General features: G+C 42.6%; 1 protein-coding gene across 3 annotated transcripts in view; it reads right to left on the reverse strand.

Annotated features, from left to right (window-relative positions):
- Window positions 1–18,979, reverse strand: part of LOC119955646 (tau-tubulin kinase 2-like) — a 355,242-nt gene that overhangs the window by 181,135 nt on the left and 155,128 nt on the right. For all 3 annotated transcript variants that reach the window (XM_038782088.1, XM_038782072.1, XM_038782081.1), the window contains exon 4: window positions 11,434–11,507. In XM_038782088.1, the coding sequence (XP_038638016.1) occupies window positions 11,434–11,507 (74 nt within the window). The remainder of the gene's footprint in view (window positions 1–11,433; window positions 11,508–18,979) is intronic.

The following is an 18,979-nucleotide window of genomic DNA, read 5'->3' on the forward strand; positions in this document are numbered from 1 at the left end:
CAGAGTCATTAGGGACATTTAAGCGACTCTTGGACAGGCACATGGACAGCTGTAAATTGACGTGGTGTAGGTTAGGTAATATTAGATTAGGATAAATGGTTGGAAAAACATTGTGGGCTGAAAGGCCTGCACTGTGCTGTACTATTCTACGTTCGATGTTCTACAAGGAGAAACCTCCTTCAGCTAGGAGAAACCTCCTTGGGAATAATGATGGAGGAATGGGTTCTCCAAAATGCTGTTCCAAAAGTTTTAAACTTAATCTCTTAATCTGTATTGCAGTAATGCAAAGGGGTTTCAAAATGTCATTTCAATATGTAATCTCAGATCTGTGTGAGAACATTAGCTGGAAACTACCAATTTCTTCCTGAATCTGGCTTGTACTACTGACATGTTTCCCAGTATCTGGTCCTCCCTTACAATTCGTCCAAGTCTCCTTTCTACAGTACCCATCGGCCATTCAGCCCAACGAGTCAGCAACAAACCCTCTGAAAGAGCACCCCACCCAGGCCCACTCTCCGCCCTATCCATCACCCCACCTACTCTGCACATCTTTGGACATGAAGAGTCAATTCAGCATGGCCAATCCGCACATCTTTGGACCCATAGAGATTCAATTCCGCATTCAGTCAGGCAGGGCCATCATAATTGCCTCTGATTACATCCTGTTGGTGTGTTGGAGAATAACTAATAAAAGTACTGCCACCTTTAGCATCACTGGTGAAAGGAATTGTGGACAAAGTTCAATTCACTGTCAACTTAGAAGGAGCTACAAACGCTTGACTGTGACAAAAAGATGACACAATGATTACGTCCACAACATATGCATTTCATAATCCAGTGGTACAGAGTATAACACAACTGGAATCCAGTCACCCTATCTGAAATGCTAATGGGCCGTGACAATAAAAATCTCTGCTTTACTTTAGAATATGGCATGGTTGCAAATATTCCATCGATGAATTTAAAAATGTACTAAGTTTGTCTTCCTCCACACTCCTCCAACTTACAAAATGTTTCTTCTGGCAGATTTATTTTAGAAAGCTGGAGTTCGAGAGCTAAAGGAGGGGGACAGCAGTGCAAGATGGAAGAGACAACTTATCACTAATATCATATGATGCATACCTAATAAGACATCATCACATGTTCCTTCCACTGCCTGGACAGTCCAACTACACAGATATACAAAGATTGATGAAAAACTCAAACACAATAAGATAAGCAAATCTGAATGGTTCCCTAAAAAAGTAACAACTTAAATGGTCTCAGGATGTTGAGACATTTAGCTGTTGTAGTATAAAGAGTCAACGGTTGCGCTGCTTTTCCACAAAACACCTTTAATTCCTTTAAAAGACTTTGTACAAAACTTTAAACATCACATCACCTGACACAAGGGCCACCTGAAGCCCCTTTACATATCAGTGTCGATTATTGGATGCTTAACATAAATGAGACAACTAATTGGAATGTCTCTTACCCCATTACTTAACAGTCTCCCCTTCCTTGGAGGAAAAAAAATAATTAGGTGAAAACAAAGTTACAAGAAACTCAAAAACACACACGCAATTTCCCCCCTTCTTTTTTTTCATTTTTGGAAGAAGAAAAAGTCACAGAAACAGGTGCCCTTCTTTAACAATATCCAAACGTTTCTGTGACTAGCCCCTCATTTTGGAAAACAGTCTGACAATTGATAGCTACTGTCAACGCATTTAATTTTTGCAATCTCCCCTCTGTCCAACATCTGCTTCAAACTTGCAATGTCTTTCCTTAACCTTTTTTCATTGCCCCTTTTTGTAGAGTGCACATTTTCCCATAGGGATTTATTGTCAATGTGGCATTCAATAGGTATATTTCCCAAATCCCCTAATCCCAAAATTTCTGTCAATATCAGAGATATATAAAAGGCATATCCACCACCTCTACAAGGCTTACTGTCTCAGCAGCCAAAGTGCTTTTGAACACTCTCCTTATTTTCTTTGTTTCCCACACAATAGGGCAACATTTACCATTGTTCCACAAAGGGAAAATTATAAAACCTACTTCACTTGAAACCCCATCACATAAATTTGCATTGTTCGCATCACTATAAACTATGAGTTTCAAGTGCCTATGGTCACCAGAAACCGGGAAACTCAAAACACACTCCTGCGTTTTTAGTTTGGCCAACGCTTTATTTGCTCTTATTATGTCTTCCACTTTGGGATCATTCATTTTTGTACTCAACTCTAAGACATCAAAACTCACATCCGGTCTAGTCTGTCTACCCAACCAATTCAGTTGCCCAACTAAACTTCGCAGTTGCTCTTTTTCCAGCTTTGAAACCATTGCGTCTTTTTGTGAAACCCGGCCACAACTAATTGCTATGGGGCTGATGCTTTCCAAATAAGATTGCTGACAAAGTTGCCCCTAACTTAGTCTGCCCGATTTCTAGTCCAATATATTTAAATGCACGGAAGCCTGACTGCCAACCCGGAATTCTTTCCTCAAACCAGAGATTACAATAGCTTCAAAATCACTAGTCCCACCCCACAAAAAAATCATCGACATGCATCATAAAGATGCCAGAAAGATTTCCTTTATAATGCCAGTAAAACATTGTCGGATCTGCTTTCAACTGGCAACAGCCTAACTTTAACAAAACTGACCTTACTGAAAAGTACCAGACTCTAGATGTATCATTCAATCTATATACACATTTGTTCAACTTCCAGGGTACCCCTTCTGTGTTAGCAGTCTCTTTCAAAGGACCGGGAAAAATGTCTCTTTGGAGCCCCTGCAAAAAGGCAGCTTTTATATCTATAGATTTGTATTTCCATGCCTTTGTGGCTAATAGAGCCAGGAAGATCATTAAAATAACCTTTCCTGCTGTAGGTGAATCTACCCTTAAATCCTGATCTTCTAAGTTTTCTTCAAATCCCCTTGCCACAAACCTGGCCTTTGCCTTATAAATTCCATCCACAAGAACCTTTTACATGCAAATCCATCTGTGGGATAGAGCTTTGTCCTCTATCCAGTACTTCCGTGTATACCCCAAATCCACTCCAACTATGCAGTTCTTGCTGTTTGGCATCTTTGATAACTTTTTCATCTAATTTATTAGAAGCCACCAAAATCTCATTTGCATGTGGGCTTCTACTCCCATTAGTATTCGTAGTCTTACTCATGTTCCGAGATCTTGATAAATTACATAAGAACATAAGAACATAAGAACTAGGAGCAGGAGTAGGCCATCTGGCCCCTCGAGCCTGCTCCGCCATTCAATTAGATCATGGCTGATCTTTTGTGGACTCAGCTCCACTTTCCGGCCCGAACAACTTAACCCTTAATCACTTTATTCTTCAAAAAACTATCTTACCTTAAAAACATGTAATGAAGGAGCCTCAACTGCTTCACTGGGCAAGGAATTCCATAGATTCACAACCCTAAACTCAGTCCTAAATCTACTTCCCCTTATTTTGAGGCTATGTCCCCTAGTTCTGCTGTCACCCGCCAGTGGAAACAACCTGCCCGCATCTATCCTATCTATTCCCTTCATAATTTTAAATGTTTCTATAAGATCCCCCCTCATCCTTCTAAATTCCAACGAGTACAGTCCCAGTCTACTCAACCTCTCCTCATAATCCAACCCCTTCAGCTCTGGGATTAATTTAGTGAATCTCCTCTGCACACCCTCCAGCGCCAGTACGTCCTTTCTCAAGTAAGGAGACCAAAACTGAGCACAATACTCCAGGTGTGGCCGCACTAACACCTTATATAATTGCAACATAACCTCCCTAGTCTTAAACTCCATCCCTCTAGCAATGAAGGACAAAATTCCATTTGCCTTCTTAATCACCTGTTGCACTTGTAAACCAACCTTCTGTGACTCATGCACTAGCACACCCAAGTCTCTCTGAACAGCGGCATGCTTTAATATTTTATCGTTTAAATAATAATCCCGTTTGCTGTTATTCCTACCAAAATGGATAACCTCACATTTGTCAACATTGTATTCCATCTGCCAGACCCTAGCCCATTCACTTAACCTATCCAAATCCCTCTGCAGACTTCCAGCATCCTCTGCACTTTTCGCTTTACCACTCATCTTAGTGTCATCTGCAAACTTGGACACATTGCCCTTGGTCCCCAACTCCAAATCATCTATGTAAATTGTGAACAATTGTGGGCCCAACACGGATCCCTGAGGGACACCACTAGCTACTGATTGCCAACCAGAGAAACACCCATTAATCCCAACTCTTTGCTTTCTATTAATTAACCAATCCTCTATCCATGCTACTACTTTACCCTTAATGCCATGCATCTTTATCTTATGCAGCAACCTTTTGTGTGGCACCTTGTCAAAGGCTTTCTGGAAATCCAGATATACCACATCCATCGGCTCCCCGTTATCTACTGCACTGGTAATGTCCTCAAAAAATTCCACTAAATTAGTTAGGCATGACCTGCCCTTTACGAACCCATGCTGCGTCTGCCCAATGGGACAATTTCTATCCAGATGCCTCGCAATTTCTTCCTTGATGATAGATTCCAGCATCTTCCCTACTACCGAAGTTAAGCTCACTGGCCTATAATTTCCTGCTTTCTGCCTACCTCCTTTTTTAAACAGTGGTGTCACGTTTGCTAATTTCCAATCCACCGGGACCACCCCAGAGTCTAGTGAATTTCGGTAAATTATCACTAGTGCATCTGCAATTTCCCTAGCCATCTCTTTTAGCACTCTGGGATGCATTCCATCAGGGCCAGGAGACTTGTCTACCTTTAGCCCCATTAGCTTGCCCATCACTCCCTCCTTAGTGATAACAATCCTCTCAAGGTCCTCACCTGTCATAGCCTCATTTCCATCAGTCGCTGGCATGTTATTTGTGTCTTCCACTGTGAAGACCGACCCAAAAAACCTGTTCAGTTCCTCAGCCATTTCCTCATTTCCCATTATTAAAACTCCCTTCTCATCCTCTAAAGGACCAATATTTACCTTAGCCACTCTTTTTTGTCTTATATATTTGTAAAAACTTTTACTGTCTGTTTTTATATTCTGAGCAAGTTTACTCTCATACTCTATTTTACTCTTCTTTATAGCTTTTTTAGTAGCTTTCTGTTGCCCCCTAAAGATTTCCCAGTCCTCTAATCTCCCAGCAATCTTTGCCACTTTATATGCTTTGTCCTTCAATTTAATACTCTCCCTTATTTCCTTAGATATCCACGGTCGATTTTCCCTCTTTCTTCCGTCCTTCTTTTTTGTTGGCATAAACCTTTGCTGAGCACTGTGAAAAATTACTTGGAAGGTTCTCCACTGTTCCTCAACTGTTCCACCATAAAGTCTTAGCTCCCAGTCTACCTTAGCTAGTTCTTCTCTCATCCCCTTGTAATCTCCTTTGTTTAAACACAAAACACTAGTATTTGATTTTACTTTCTCACCCTCCATCTGCATTTTAAATTCCACCATATTGTGATCGCGCCTTCCGAGAGGATCCCCAACTATGAGATCATGAATCAATCCTGTCTCATTACACAGGACAAGATCTAGGACCGCTTGTTCCCTCGTAGGTTCCATTACATACTGTTCTAGGAAACTATCGCGGATACATTCTATAAACTCCTCCTCAAGGTTGCCTTGACCGACCTGGTTAAACCAATCGACATGTAGATTAAAATCCCCCATGATAACTGCTGTACCATTTCTACATGCATCAGTTATTTCTTTGTTTATTGCCTGCCCCACCATATCGTTACTATTTGGTGGCCGATAGACTACTCCTATCAGTGACTTTTTCGCCTTACTATTCCTGATTTCCACCCAAATGGATTCAACCTTATCCTCCATAGCACCGATGTCATCCCTTACTATTGCCCGGATGTCATCCTTAAATAACAGAGCAACACCCTTACCATCCACTCTGTCCTTCCGAATAGTTTGATACCCTCGGATATTTGACTCCCAGTCGTGACCATCCTTTAACCATGTTTCAGTAATGGCCACTAAATCATAGTCATTTACGATGATTTGTGCCATCAACTCATTTACTTTATACCGAATACTACGAGCATTCAGGTAAAGTACACTTGTGTTGGTTTTTTTACCTCTGTTTTGAATCTTAACATCTCCAGTTTTATTCCTTTTGTTATTACTGGACCTATTCACTGAGTTCCCCTCAGTCACTGTACCTTGTACTGTCGCCCTTTTAGATTTTTGACTATGTCTTCTCTGCCTTGCACTTTTCCCCTTACTTCCTTTTGCTTCTGTCCCTGTTTTACTACCTTCCAACTTCCTGCACCGGTTCCCATCCCCTGCCACATTAGTTTAAACCCTCCCCAACAGCTCTAGAAAACACCCCCCCTAGGACATCGGTTCCAGTGCTGCCCAGGTGCAGACCGTCCGGTTTGTACTGGTCCCACCTCCCCCAGAACCGGTCCCGATGCCCCAGGAATTTGAATCCCTCCCTCTTGCACCATCTCTCGAGCCACGCATTCATCCTATCTATCCTGACATTCCTACTCTGACTAGCTCGTGGCACTGGTAGCAATCCTGAGATTACTACCTTTGAGGTCCTACTTTTTAGTTGAACTCCTAACTCCCTGAATTCCGCTTGTAGGACCTCATCCCGTTTTGTACCTATATCGTTGGTGCCTATGTGCACCACGACAGCTGGCTGTTCCCCCCCCCCCCCCCCCCCCAAGAATGTCCTGCAGCCGCTCCGAGACATCCTTGACCCTTGCACCAGGGAGGCAACATACCATCCTGGAGTCTCGATTGCGTCCACAGAAACGCCTGTCTATTCCCCTTACGATCGAGTCCCCTATCACTATAGCCCTGCCATTTTTCTTCCTGCCCTGCTGTGCAGCAGAGCCAGCCACGGTGCCATGAACCTGGCTGCTGCTGCCTTCCCCTGGTGAGCCATCTCCCTCAACAGTATCCAAAGCGGTATATCTGTTTTGCAGGGAGATGACCGCAGGGGACACCTGCACTGCCTTCCTACTCTTGCTCTTTCTTTTGGTCACCCATTTTCTATCTCCCTCAGTAACCTTCACCTGCGGTGTGACCAACTCGCTAAACGTGCTATCCATGACCTCCTCAGCATCGCGGATGCTCCAAAGTGAGTCCATCCGCAGCTCCAGAGCCGTCAAGCGGTCTAACAAGAGCTGCAACTGAACACACTTCTTGCACGTGAAGGAGCCAGGGACAGTGGACGTGTCCCTGAGCTCCTACATCGCACACGAGGAGCATGACATGGGTCTGGGATCTCCTGCCATGTCTTAAACCCTTGGTAAACTTAAACAACTAGAATTTCAAAATAAAAATAAATAAATTAGACAATGAAAAGAAAAAGAGAGACTACTTACCAGTCACTTACCAGGGTTAAAAAGCACCTCCTCACACTCTGCACCAAAATACCTCACTGCACCAAATTACCAAGTTTCAATCGCCACTCTGGATTAGTCTCACTCCGAATGTGTCTCCTGGAAAAGTGCTAGCTCTCCTGCCTGGTATCTCGGTCTGTACTGCTGCCGCTTGATTTTTCACTTCTGCTCTGTCCTTTCAATAGTTCTCGACCTTTTCCTGCAGGCCTGTTCACTATCCGATGTACTATCAGAACTGACACTGCGTCTCGGTGTCTTCCATTTTTGAACTTCGTTTCCCCAATCCATTGTCTGGACTCCCTCCCTCGAATGCTGTACATTCAACCAAAGTTTATACTTTCCAGTGGCCTTCCCTGGTCTACTAATAACAGTTGCATCCTTCCATTGACTAGACCCTTCAGGCAAGTATGTCACTTTTGTACCAACTTTTGGCATTCGCCCTTTCGGAAAAATGGCCTGCACTAATTCATCAGAAGCGTGGTGTTCCTCCACAGAAACCCTGTCCATATCAGTTAACTGGTCCTCCTAGTTCTGTAACACTTGTGTACCAGATGACTCTGGTTCCCCGTCATGTCTGTCTGCTCTGTCTAAATTTGAAAATTTGTAATCTATACCCATTATCCTTGATGAATGTACCCTAATAGTTTGATTACCATGTTGCAAAATAATTGTTTTGCCATCTATGCCTATGATCTTCCCTGGGCCTTTCCATTCATTAGAATCGTCTCTCTTGTAGTATACTATGCCTCCTTGCTGAAAAATGACATCTGATGGCCATACATTATGTCTTAAAGCTCTGCGAATTCTTTCAGAGACTTCTGCTTCCAAAAAGGCTTTTCTACTGCTATGTAATGCATTTAAATGCTCAGCATAAGCAGAGCTAATTGTTGTCCCTTCCCAAGCTGGAGGCTGGTCATCTAAGATGGACAGAATTTTAAGGTTTCTACCAAACACTAATTGATAGGGACTATAGCCCCCAACCATCTGCAATGAATTTTTTGCATGTACCGCCCATGCTAAAGCTGAATTTAACTTGCAGTTTGGTCTATCCGCCAAAATTTTCCGGAGCATGTCATCTATTACCGTGTGGTTTCTTTCACACACACCATTACTAAATGGGCTTTCCGCAGCCGTATTCATAACTGTGATATTCACATTTTCACACATATCCCTAAACTCATCATTCGCAAATTCTCCTCCATTGTCCATAAGGAATTTTGACGGTGGGCCCATTCCTGTCTCTATCCATTTTGCCACGATTTGATCTAGAATTATGCTCTTTTCTTTACTTCGTACAATCATTGCTCGACTAAATCTGGTTGCTAAATCTACAAAATTCAAAATAAATATATTATTGGCTTTATCCCTGATCTTAAGGTCCATGGCCACAATGTCATTAAAATCCTTGGCCAAAGGTAAGGTTACTATCAGTCGTGCTGGTGTCCTTCTGTACTTCCTACAAACTTCACAGCGATCACTAACTTGTTCTATCAGTTTAGTATCGTCTTCATCCCTTACCCCTGCATCCTTTAATAAATTTTTCAGCCTCCAAGGAGACAGATGCGTAAATTGCATATGCAGTTTTAATACAACAAGATTTTTATCAGCTAAGCTAAAGTCCCATTTTCAACTGCCATTAACACATCCTTAACAACTGTACTTGAAATATTATTTGTCAGTAATGGAAAACAATCGTGTCCTGACTGTGTAAATTGTAAGTCCACCGTCTTTCCAAAAACTGTTGCCTTATCCTATTCCATATCCAGTTTCATGTGTGCTTTCTTCATCGACGGTCTGCTCAGAAGCAAAGGTATCTCACTTGATACAACATCCGTGCTAATGAAATGATTCACTCCGGCAATATTGCAAGGGATCACCACTCTTTTCAGCGACTTCAGAGTATTATCATCCCCAAACCTGAAACTTGTGGGACTTTCAAATTCCTTAATCTTGTTACAATTTTCAGCATTCAAGGAGTCCAGGTAACATTTTAACCAGTCAATTCCACACAGTAGATGTGCAGCCACTGTCCAATACAGCACAATTGAACAATTCTGCAACCGACACCCTCATTGCCGGTGTAAAACTACTCGTTAATAGGACAATGCCTTCTTTCTGGTCACTATCTTTTGCCTCTTCTGACTCTTGTGTGTCATGTGTCGCTTCAAACACTCTTATTATAACGTGTTAGGCAGTTGAAAGCATAATGGTATTGAAAGTCACATTGAAAACATCGATTTATCATACCCCGGGCATTTCTGGGGTTCATCTTCCTATTGTAGGTTCTAACTGGGTTTCTGTCTTCATACTTTCCGGGTCCCGATCTCCCTCTCTAGTCTTGGAACCTGTTTGTAGCCATGCGATTTCGCCATGCTGTTGGTAGTGTGTCTTCCATATTCTGCTTTATTGCAGGTTGACCTATTTGGGTCATCAGAGCCATCGGATTCGAATGTTTCCCCAGAAACTTTTTTTAAAGCTTCTGTCATCTGATCGAATAAGGTATCCTTATTCGCAAACTGAATTCCTGTCAAAACCAGGAGCCATGTTGCTCACTCTAGCACAGTCAAGTAATTTAAAGGCCAACACAGACTGTGGAAATTCCAGGTTGTGTTTCTGCAGCCTTTTATATAGTCTGCCAAACTCCATTGTATAATCTTCCATGGAGAATTCCTCTATTTTCCGGAACCTATCAAAATCCGACCATGGTTCATACGCACTTAACAAGTCATCCCTTTTATAAATCTTATCCATATAACGTAATAGAGTCTCCAGACCTTCTTCTGAGTCTAACTCTTCCAATTCCAGCTCAGAAAACACTTTGCGTCGGATTTTACTGTCATAAGGTAAAGAAAGAGCAAATGCCATACCTTGCTTTCTCTTTCCCAAGGCAGTTACCTTAGTCCACATAACTACTGCACTTCCCCATTGATCGTACGATCCCCTTTCAGAAAATAAGGGGGGGGTAGTCATATCCAGCCATCTCTTTTTTCTCATTCACTCCTTGGTTTGGTCTGGAAAAGTTGTATCTTTCAACCCTTCACACTTGCACAGCAACTGCTACCATTTGTTAGACATTTAGCTGCTGTAGTATAAAAAGTCAAAGGTTCTGCTGCTTTTCCACAAAACGCCTTTAATTCCTCCACAGACTTTGCACAAAACTTTTAACATCACATCACCTGACACAAGGGCCACCTGAAGCCCCTTTACATATCTGTGTCAATTATTGGATGCTTAACATAAATGAGACAACTAATTGGAATGTCTCTTAACCCATTACTTAACACAGGAAAACAGATTGAGTGCAGAATAGTTGCTTCACCCAAGTAGCAAGGAAAAAGTAAACCAATGGACTTAATTTGCTTGTTAGAAATATGCAACTTTGCATAAGAGGTATAATGTATGCCTCAAGAAGTAGAACAGTGAGAGAAAACCAAGTGATGCCAAATGAGAATGGAAGCAGAATTTCTTTAAGGTGGCCTGTGTAGACTTCTCAAAATTATGTTAATTGTAAGTATCACAGTGACCTGAACTTGCTCCATGTCACCTCTACTCGTATTCAAAATAGTACATTTACAAAATATTGACCTGGTTACAAGCAACAAAAGCAGTACCTGTTTACAGTATTATTCAATCCTAAGAATATTATTTAGGTCACTCAACTGGAAGATGGTGCTATCTCCAGACTTCAGATAAAAGACAATCACGTGTCCTAAACTTGCGTTCTAATAATATGTGAAAAAATTTAACACAAACTAATAAAGTAGAATCAGGAAACTGCAGAGGTTGGAGACTCTAGAAACAATGAGGATTATATAGACAAACAGTAAACGGACATTTTTGCATTACAACAAATTATAGTTCAACACTTTGAAAATAATCGACAAAAGAAGTCAAATAGCATATGATGTCTGTGGAAATTTAACATAAACATTAGTTGTAATAAATGCTTTTATTCATTTTTTTAAATAAACACAAATGCATTAAGATGACCTAACTAGATCCTTCAATGACAAGGTGAAACATACATTTTAGCCACCTGCACATTAAATGTAGTTGGTATTTTTAAAATAAACTTACCTGCAGCTGCATAACAACATAATTAAATCGGTCATTTCTTCCACAGCCAATGAATCTACAAACATGATCCTTCCCTATTGTAAAGAGGAAAAATTCAATCAACACTTGAGAGAATTTGACTCAGCTGAAACACGGTGCAGACACGCACTACAGGAAATTGCAATAATTGACAAACCCCAGGCATAATCCATCCAATTGCATTCACATCAATTTTTCATTCGAGCGCAGTAACACGGCGGCACTGTGGTTAGCACTGCTGCCTCACAGTGCCAGGGTCCCAGGTTCAATTCCAGTCTTGGGCGACTGTCTGTGTGGAGTTTGCACATTCCCCTCGCATCTCCTGGTTTTCCTTTGGGTGCTCCCATGTCCTCCCACACCCCCAAGTTTGCATGTTAGGTGGGTTGGCCGTAATAAATGCGCGAGGTAACAGGAATGAGCAGCGGAGTGGGTCCTTTTGGAGGGTCAGGGCAGACACGATGGGTCGTATGCCCTCCATTTGGACTGTAGGGATTCTATGGAATTCGGCAATTTACTATACAATAATTTGTAGTCTGTAGTCCATAGGCTACTAAACATTAATGATAGGGATGGAAAATCATAGAATCCCTACATAGAACCCTCAAGTGTAGAAGATGACCATTCGGCCCATTCAGTCTGCACTAACCGTCCAAAAGAGACTCCACCTAGGCCCACTTGACCACCTTATCCCCGTAACCTAACCTACACATCTTTGGATACTACGGCACAATTTAGCATGGCCAATCAAGCTAATGTGCACATCTTTGGACTGTGGGGAGGAAATCAGAGCACTCAGAGGAAACCCACAGAGACAAAGAGAAAACGTGCAAACTCCACAGAGAGTCACCCAAGGTGGGAATTGAGCCTGGGTCCCTAGCTCTGTGAGGCAGAGTACACTGTACCACATGCTGCCTATTCTACAACTGAAATTATCTCACCTCAGCGCTGCAAGATGAATTTGCCCTCAACTGCTTCATAAACTATAGAGTTGGATAAAATGCTCTTGAGATTTGGTAATATTTACAGGGATTTCGCCTTTCATATGCATATCAAGTTTACGAATCGTCAATGGCAAACAAAAAGGCTAGATAAACTTTGGTTAATCAGAACTTCCTTGTTTTGATGTCAGTACAACACATGACAAGTGACATTTTATTAAATGTTAGCCTAAACAGCTTAACAACGAGTGCCACAATGTAATCCACGCTGACAGGAAATACAAACCAGTTAAGCTAGCACGTCCCTGTTTTCTTAATAAACTCTTAAATGGATCAATTACTGGAGCATAGAAGGCTGAGGGGCGACCTGATTGGGGTGTAAAAAATAATGATGGGCATAGATAGGAAGGGATTTTTCTCCTTAACAGAGGGTCAATAACCAGGATGATTTAGAGGGGATGTGAGGAAAACCTTTACACCCAGAGGGTGGTTAGAATCTGGAACTGACTGCCTGAAAGGGTGGTAGAGGCAGGAACCCACGCATCATTTAAGTAGTATTTAGATGAGCACTTGAAATGGCAAGCGCTGGAAAATGGGATTAGGGTAGATTGCTGCATGATGCCTGGGGCAGACACGACGGGCCGAAGGGCCTATTTCCGCTCTGCAAAAACTCTGACTCGAATTACATTTGAAAGAACATTTATTGTCTAGTTTAGATAACACAAAAGCAGCACTTGGCTGTGAATGCATAAAATGAAAGCTTTGTGTTTACAAAAACGGAATACTTCTCAAATCATGGGAATTTGTCAAGAACTATGGAAATAATCTCTACACCAGCCTAAAACTACATAGGTTAGCTTGAAACCCTTTTCTTTCCCACTAACGCACAGGATGTGGGCCTTGGTAGCAAGGCCAGAATTTGTTGCTCATTCCAAATTGCCCTTGGAAAGCAGTTAAGAGTCAACCACGTTATTGTGGACCTGAAGTCACATGTAGGCCAGATTAGTTACGGATTGATATCCTTTCTTCTCTATTCAGCAGACTTCCTTCCCTAAAGAACATCAGTGAACCAGATGGGTATTTATCACAATCAATAAGTTTCTTGATTACCATTACTGAAACTAGCTCTCAATTTCAGATTTTAAAAAAAGTAATTTGATTAAATTCCACCAGCCGTCTAGCTGGGATTGAACCCATGCATTAGCACAAGTCAGGTGTCATTACCACAATGCCACCATGTCTTTCCCATCACTCTGATGGACATTTTGCTGTGCAAATCATTAATCTATCTGTTACTGACATCATCATCCATCTTTCATCAAAATATTTCTGAATATGTACATGTGTACACTGAAAGTAAGTGAGAACTGGTTGGGAGGTAGGAGACGGAGAAGAGAGATAGGAAGAATGCATGCCAATGCAGTATGTGACATGTGCTGTTCTTCAGGTGTCTGTTCTGGTGCCTCAGTATTTTACCTTGTATCTCAATAACAAAGGAACAGAGAACTGCATCTCCAAGTTTTCAAATTACACTAAGTTGGGAGGCACAGAAAAATTATGTAGATAGATGAAAGCAGGAAGTTACAAATTGGCATTAACAGAGTAGAACATACATAGAACATACAGTGCAGAAGGAGGCCATTCGGCACATCGAGTCTGCACCGACCTTCTTAAACCCTCACTTCCACCCTATCCCCATAACCCAATAACCCCTCCTAACCTTTTTGGTCACGAAGGGCAATTTATCATGGCCAATCCACCTAACCTGCACGTCTTTGGACTGTGGGAGGAAACCGGAGCACCCGGAGGAAACCCACGCAGACACGGGGAGGACGTGCAGACTCCGCACAAACAGTGACCCAGCAAGGAATCGAACCTGGGGCCCTGCGCTGTGAAGCCACAGTGCTATCCACTTGTGCTACCGTGCTGCCCCAAGAGTAATTGATCGACAGACTACAGTAGATAAGAGTTCAATGTGCAGAAGTGCAAGGTCTTCAATGTTGGATCCAAGAATTACAAACCAAAATATTTCACACTGGCGAGTGACAGAAATCAGTGTCCAAAGGATTTGGGAATCCAGGCATACAAATCACTAAAATCGTCTGCACAGGATGGAATACAACACAGAGGAAGTGATGTTTCAGTTGCACAAGGCCCAACTCAGATCCATTCTGGAGTAGTGTATTCATTTTATGATTCCATATTTAAGAGATTCTCTGAAAAGGAAGAATATGGAAGGCTACGAGAGAAGGTGGACGAGTGGCACTCTCCTTCAGAAAGCCATACAGACACAGGGCTAAATGACATCCTTCTGTGCTATAACCATTCTAGGATCCTATTATAAAAGCAAATTACTGCGGATGCTGGAATCTGAAACCAAAGAGAAAATGCTGGAAAACCTCAGCAGGTCTGGCAGCATCTGTAGGGAGTGAAGTGGGTGAAGGCAGAAGTGGGGCTTAAAGGAGGCTGGACAGGGGGAGGGTTTTAAAGTCTAAAGCAGATTTAGCAAAAAGATACTCCCTAACAAAACCCAGGAAAAGAATGACAGTCAGTTAGGTGAAACAAAGAAACTAGGAGCAGGAGCAGGCCATTTGAGCCTGCTCTGGCATTCAATATCATGGCTGATCCATATTCCTGCTTTCTCCCCAGAGTTCTTGCAGCTGTGCTGGCATGAATTACCAGCAATGCAATTTTTTCTCCCTTTTAAAAAAAAAAGTGGGGCAGAAAACATCCTTCAACAGACATTTTTCTTGTAATACTTGTAATAAATTGCTTCTTCTTGTAATAAAGTTGGTTACCAATAATTACAGAAAATATTACTGTACTTCATTTGCCTGGTATTGCACATTGACATAACATGGCTCACTCTCTCTCACACACACACATACTATTTACAATAGAGCAACGGTGTACAACACAGTACAGCACAAAAACAACTAACCTAGAGCAGAATAAACTTCAGCAAACACCTCATTAAGGAATGGATCAGTTGCCGACCTCACCCCCACCAGCAGTGAATCAAAGAACAGTGAGTTATGTAATTTTGCAATTCCTGAGATCCAAATATCATAAACTTGCTGAATTTTTAGAAACCTTTAGTTCAAATATCCAACCTATTTCATGTATATAATAACTAACAGTTTAATATAAGCTGCAGTGAGTAAAGTTACCAGAGTTCCAGGTGACCATAGGCTGCTTTCCCCTTTGAGGGGGAGGACTGACTGGTGCTGATTTAACCTGAGGATCACCACACCTCGGAGAGGGGCACAATTGAGAAGGCCTTCATGAATAACACAATCGGTACGAGAATTAAACCCACGCTGTTGGCCTCGCTCTGCACACCGAGAAATGCCTGACAATAACTCCAGGACCCAAAATGATGGCAGAGCCAGCAAAAGCCTGGTGAGAAGGAACAGTATGGTGGCAAACCACGAGCGAGTCGGAGACAGCCACACCTGAGTGTGCTTGGTTGCTGGGACCCACACCGGACTATCCACCGATAAGCGAGTGGATGGAACCCTTGACTCAGGAGCTCCAGAAACACAGATGCCATTAAGCTGGAAATGATGACACAGTGATACCCTGGTCCCTTTCAAGGTGGCGTTGGAGATAAGAACATAAGAACTAGGGAGCAGGAGTAGGCCATATGGCCCTCGAGCCTGCTCCGCCATTCAATGAGATCATGGCTGATCTTTTGTGGACTCAGCTCCATTTTCCGGCCCGAACACCATAACCTTTAATCCCTTTATTCTTCAAAAAACTATCTGTCTTTATCTTAAAAACATTTAATGAAGGAGCCTCAACTGCTTCATTGGGCAAGGAATTCCATAGATTCACAACCCTTTGGATGAAGAAGTTCCTCCTAAACTCAGTCCTAAATCTACTTCCTCTTATTTTGAGGCTATGCCCCCTAGTTCTTCTTTCACCCGTCAGTGGAAACAACCTGCCCGCATCAATCCTATCTATTCCGTTCATAATTTTATATGTTTCTATAAGATTCCCCCCCTTATCCTTCTAAATTCCAACGAGTACAGTCCCAGTCTCCACAACCTCTCCTCGTAATCCAACCCCTTCAGCTCTGGCATTAACCTAGTGAATCTCCTCTGCACACGCTCCAGTGCCAGTACATCCTTTCTCAGGCAAGGAGACCAAAACTGAACGCAATACTCCAGGTGTGGCCTCACTAACACTTTATACAATTGCAGCATAACCTCCCTAGTCTTAAACTCCATCCCTCTAGCAATGAAGGACAAAATTCCATTCGCTTTCTTAATCACTTGTTGCACCTGTAAACCAACTTTTTGCGATTCATGCACTAGCACACCCAGGTCTCTCTGCACAGCAGCATGTTTTAATAGTCTATCTTTTAAATAATAATCCCATTTGCTGTTATTCCTACCAAAATGGATAACCTCACATTTGTCAACATTGTATTCCATCTGCCAGACCCTAGACCATTCACTTAACCTGTCCAAATCCCTCTGCAGACTTCCGGTATCCTCTGAACTTTTTGCTTTACCACTCATCTTAGTGTCGTCTGCAAACCTGGATACATTGCCCTTGGTCCCCAACTCCAAATCATCTATGTAAATTGTGAACAATTGTGGGCCCAACATTGATCCCTGAGGGACACCACTAGCTACTGATTGCCAACCAGAGAAACACCCATTAATCCCAACTCTTTGCTTTTTATTAATTAACCAATCCTTGATCCATGCTACTACTTTACCCTTAATGCCATGCATCTTTATCTAATGCAGCAACCTTTTGTGTGGCACCTTGTCAAAGGCTTTCTGGAAATCCTGATATACCACATCCATTGGCTCCCCGTTATCTACCGCTCTGGTAATGGCCTCAAAAAATTCCACTAAATTAGTTAGACATGACCTGCCCTTTATGAACCCATGCTGCGTCTGCCCAATCGGGCAAATTCCATCCAGATGCCTCGCTATTTCATAGATTTCATAGAATTTACAGCGCAGGAGGCCGCCATTCGGCCCATCGAGACTGCACCGGCTCTTGGAAAGAGCACCCCACCTCCACCCTATCCCCATAACCCAGCAACCCCACCTATCACTAAGGGCAATTTCGACCCTAAGGGCAATTTATCATGGCCAATCTACCTCACCTGCACATCTTTGGACTGTAGGTGGAAATCCACGCATACACGGGGAGAACGTGCAGACTCCACACAGACAGTGACCCAAGCCGGGAATCGAGCCTGGGACCCTGGAACTGTGATGCAGGAATTAGTTCCTGCATTGGGTGCAGACAGGGTTGGTATATGAGGAGAGGAGGTTATGGTGTGTCATTGGTGCCTTTGGTACTGCTAGAGTCGAGGGAGATGTATATTGGTGCCTCCTGAACTCTCGGGGTAATTGCGAACTGAGTTGACATGGGAAGGTGTTCACATTTTTCCAGGTTTTCATGGCTTCATCCTTGGTCTCTGCTGGGGCTCTAGAGACATCTAGTTATGTCAAATGATTGTTCCTTCCTGTCATTCTCTGTATTCACATATATATAGATTTGTTTTTCTCCTTTCTTACTGCAATGTATTATTTTGTAGCATTTTCTAAAATATAAAACCTGAATAAGCATACTTGCAAAATAATACATAAAAACAAAATACTACAGATGCTGAAGTCAAAAATTGGAACAAGTCAGATTCTTCTTTGCTGATAGATTCCAGCATCTTCCCTACTACCGAAGTTAAGCTCACTGGCCTATAATTACAGGCGTTCTGCCTACCTCCGTTTTTAAACAGTGGTGTCACGTTTGCTAATTTCCAATCCGCCGGGACCACCCCAGAGTCTAGTGAATTTTGGTAAATTATCATTAGTGCATTTGCAATTTCCCTAGCCATCTCCTTTAGCACTCTGGGATGCATTCTATCAGGGCCAGGAGACTTGTCTACCCTTAGCCCCATTAGCTTGCCCATCACTACCTCCTTAGTGATAGCAATCATCTCGCGGTCCTCACTTGTCATAGCCTCATTTACATCAGTCACTGGCATGTTATTTGTGTCTTCCATTGTGAAGACCGACCCAAAAAACCTGTTCAGTTCCTCAGCCATTTCCTCATCTCCCATTATTAAATCTTAACACCTCGATCAGTAACCTCTCCCAAGTTATATTTCCTCTCAACTTTTCTCCTAATTTTCCTGGTCGTTGAGCCCATATTTTCATGTAACAACCTGCTGCATCGCTTACTATTTGTGTTTTAACTTCCCGTTTTACTCCTTTTAGTATTACTGGGCCTATTCACTGAGCTTCCCTCAGTCACTACACCTTGTACTGTCGCCCTTTTTGATTTTTGACTGTGGCTTCTGTGCCTTACACTTTACCCCTTACTGCCTTTTGCTTCTGTCCCTGTTTTACTACCTTCCGACTTCCTGCATTGGTTCCCATCCCCCGCCACATTAGTTTAAACCCTCCCCAACAGCTCTAGCAAACACCCCCCTAGGACGTCGGTTCCAGCCCTGCCCATGTGCAGACCGCCCGGTTTGTACTGGTCCCATCTCCCCCAAAACCGATTCCAGAGCCCCAGGAATTTGAATCCCTCCCTCTTGCACCATCTCTTGAGCCACGCAT

This window comes from Scyliorhinus canicula, chromosome 2 (genome assembly GCF_902713615.1).
Source record: "Scyliorhinus canicula chromosome 2, sScyCan1.1, whole genome shotgun sequence".
In the NCBI taxonomy this organism is placed as follows: Eukaryota; Metazoa; Chordata; class Chondrichthyes; order Carcharhiniformes; family Scyliorhinidae; genus Scyliorhinus; species Scyliorhinus canicula.